A 2,704-nucleotide genomic window follows, 5' to 3' on the forward strand; every position below is an offset into this window, starting at 1 on the left:
TAAAACAATGTAAAAAAGTAAAAAATCTTAAGAATCAAAATACCTGTAAAACATAATAAAAAAAAGTGAAAATGTAATAGGTTATTTTAAAAAGCAGAAAAGCTTTATTAAAACTATATTAGTATTTACATTTTGCATTAAAAACAGGCCTAAATGTATTACAACATTTCAGTTTGGTTTGCGAGATAACATTTAGTTTTGATCTTGAAAGTTGACATGCTTGTTAATACTTTATTTCCTTTGGCAGGGAATTCCAATCTTTAATAGAATTGTAATAAAACGTAGAAGAAGCAACACCTTTTATAATTGGAATTCGGAAATTTAAGGAACTACCTCGGGTATTTTGATTATGACTCATTGATATTCTAGAAAAATTTTCACTCGTATACACAGGACTAATATCATTAAATATTTTTAAAACGCGACAAAGACGGAGAAATTTAACACAATCATCTACTTTTAAAAATCCGAGTTCTGATAGTTCAAATTGACAAACATGACTACGAGGGCCCTTATTCGTTATAAACCTTATCATCTTGTTTTGTGAAGTTTGAAGTATATGTTTTAAATTCTTCGTTAGGCTTGCATTGCAGAGTAATCAAATAAACATTGAATAAGTGCAGATGCTAAGATTTTACGTGATTTTTGATTCAGCACTTCTGCCTGTTTAAACCAATCAGCGGAATCAACACCAATGCATTTTAGCTTATTTAACAGAATGTCATGATTTACAGTATCGAACGCTTTTTCGAGATCTAGTAGTACCATACCGGAATATAAGCCTTGCGACATTTGAATAAGGCACGTGTCTGTGGAATGAGATTCTCTAAAGCCAGACTGTAACTCGTATAAAAAGTTGTGGTTTTGTCTAAGGTACTCCGTCAGTTGTTGATGTATGGCTCTTTCTAGGATTTTAGATACAACAGATAAAATGCTTACAGGTCTATAATTATTAACATCTGTACGTTTACTTTTCTTATATAACGGTCTAACTTTAGCCAGCTTAAAATCATCTGGTACCGTATTGCTAGTAATTGAAATGTTTATGATTTTAGTAATTGGCACTTTCAAAACTGTAGCAGCATCTCTTAAAAATCTAGCTGGAATATTATCAAGTCCGGTAGCTTTTGAAATATTTAGACATTTAAGTTGCGATTCAACAAATAACTTCCAGATTAAAACAACCAGCTTCAGTTACTTTATGACGGTAAAATTCATAAAATTTTTCAGATTCTGGTGTATAAATCTTACAAGGATTTGGAAGTTTGTTGACTAGAAAGGATGCAATATTGGAAAAGAATTTGTTGAAGTGATTTGCAATCTTAGAAGGATCGGAAGAAACCTGGCCATCTATGTCTAAAGATACATTTGATTTTCCATTAGGTTTCTTACTATAGCCTAGACCTTTGAGTTGTTGCCACAACACTCTCAGATTTGATTTGTTTTCTTCAAGTTTGTTCATAATAAATTGCGTTTTGGCCTTCTTAATGTCTTCTTGAATTTCATTTCTTAATTTACAGTATCGTTTATAGAGATCTTCATTTTGACGGTCTTTATTAAACTTGCATAGTACCTGATCCTTTTCGTGAATTTTACTCAATATCTCCGGTGTCATCCATTTCTCTGTGCACTGTTTCACACGAACCTATTTAATCGGTGCAACTTTGTCCAGAACTGATAAAAAAAGTTGTTTTAAAGTTGTTCCATGGAATATTCACATCTGTCTGGTTTATTGACCAGTCAACATTGAATAGCGCGTCCACAAATGCGTCTACGTCATAATATTTTAGGCTTCTTATTTTAATCACCTTTGGTTCTGATACTGGACTCTTTGTGATCTTTCGAGTGCAAAAAATAGCAAAATGGTCGCTATAATGCCAATTTGTATAACTTCAGACTGGCATATTTTATCTGGATTGTTGCACAGAATATGATCAATTGTAGAAAAAGTAGTATCGGTTTCTCTTGTAAAATCTTTGATAAGTTGTTTAAGACTAAATTGCTTCAACATGTCAAAAGAATGCTTGTAGATACTCGAGGTGGTGTTTTTGATGTCAATGTTGAAATCACCAAGGATGACCAACTCCGTGCTATTGCGAATTTTCATAAGGGTATCCTGTAGGGGGCGAACAAATTCAGCATGACTCTGTGGGCAGTAGATTGTTCCCACAAGGATTGGTTTTGTTTTGGGAAGTAATAAATCACACCAAATTCCTTCAACGGCATCACAGTTTAAGTTGTCTCTTTGAAAGCAATGTCTCCCTGTATGAAGGTACAGACACCCCACCGTTTCTGTTCTTGTCGTTGCGTATAACAGTGAATCCTTCAATTGCTATTTCGTTATTACTCACAGTTTCATCTAGCCATGTTTCAGTTATACAGACTATGGCGGCTCTCGTCTTCAGAACAAGCAATTTTAATTCAGAAAGCTTCGGAAGAATTGATCTTGCATTTAGATGTATGAAATGCAGGCCCCTTTTATTAAACATAGAAAGGTCTGAGTCTCCTTTGTTATATCGGGGGCCTGGGTTTGGGGATACATCTCTACATTTGAGCATTAATACAAGCAATATCCGTTGTTATTACATTTCAACGAAGAACAAAACTTAGCATTTCTTCTCCTGTATTTGGCATTCCAAAATGCCTAAACGCCGTCTAAATGTACCCATCATTGAAAACATCCGCGTGGGAGACACCTACATCA

At 34.1% G+C, this 2,704-nt stretch overlaps 1 protein-coding gene across 1 annotated transcript in view; it reads left to right on the forward strand.

The window, feature by feature from the left end:
* The first annotated feature begins 2,020 nt into the window (after positions 1-2,020).
* The window catches only part of LOC117119236 (complement receptor type 2-like), a 9,083-nt gene continuing 8,399 nt past the window's right edge, over positions 2,021-2,704 (forward strand). The window contains exons 1-2 of the mRNA XM_033264046.1: positions 2,021-2,111; positions 2,354-2,458. Coding sequence (XP_033119937.1) covers positions 2,021-2,111; positions 2,354-2,458 — 196 coding nt within the window. The remainder of the gene's footprint in view (positions 2,112-2,353; positions 2,459-2,704) is intronic.

This window comes from Anneissia japonica, unplaced genomic scaffold, assembly GCF_011630105.1.
Source record: "Anneissia japonica isolate Jap-2015-1 unplaced genomic scaffold, ASM1163010v1 scaffold4708_len13043_cov230, whole genome shotgun sequence".
Lineage (NCBI taxonomy): Eukaryota > Metazoa > Echinodermata > Crinoidea > Comatulida > Comatulidae > Anneissia > Anneissia japonica.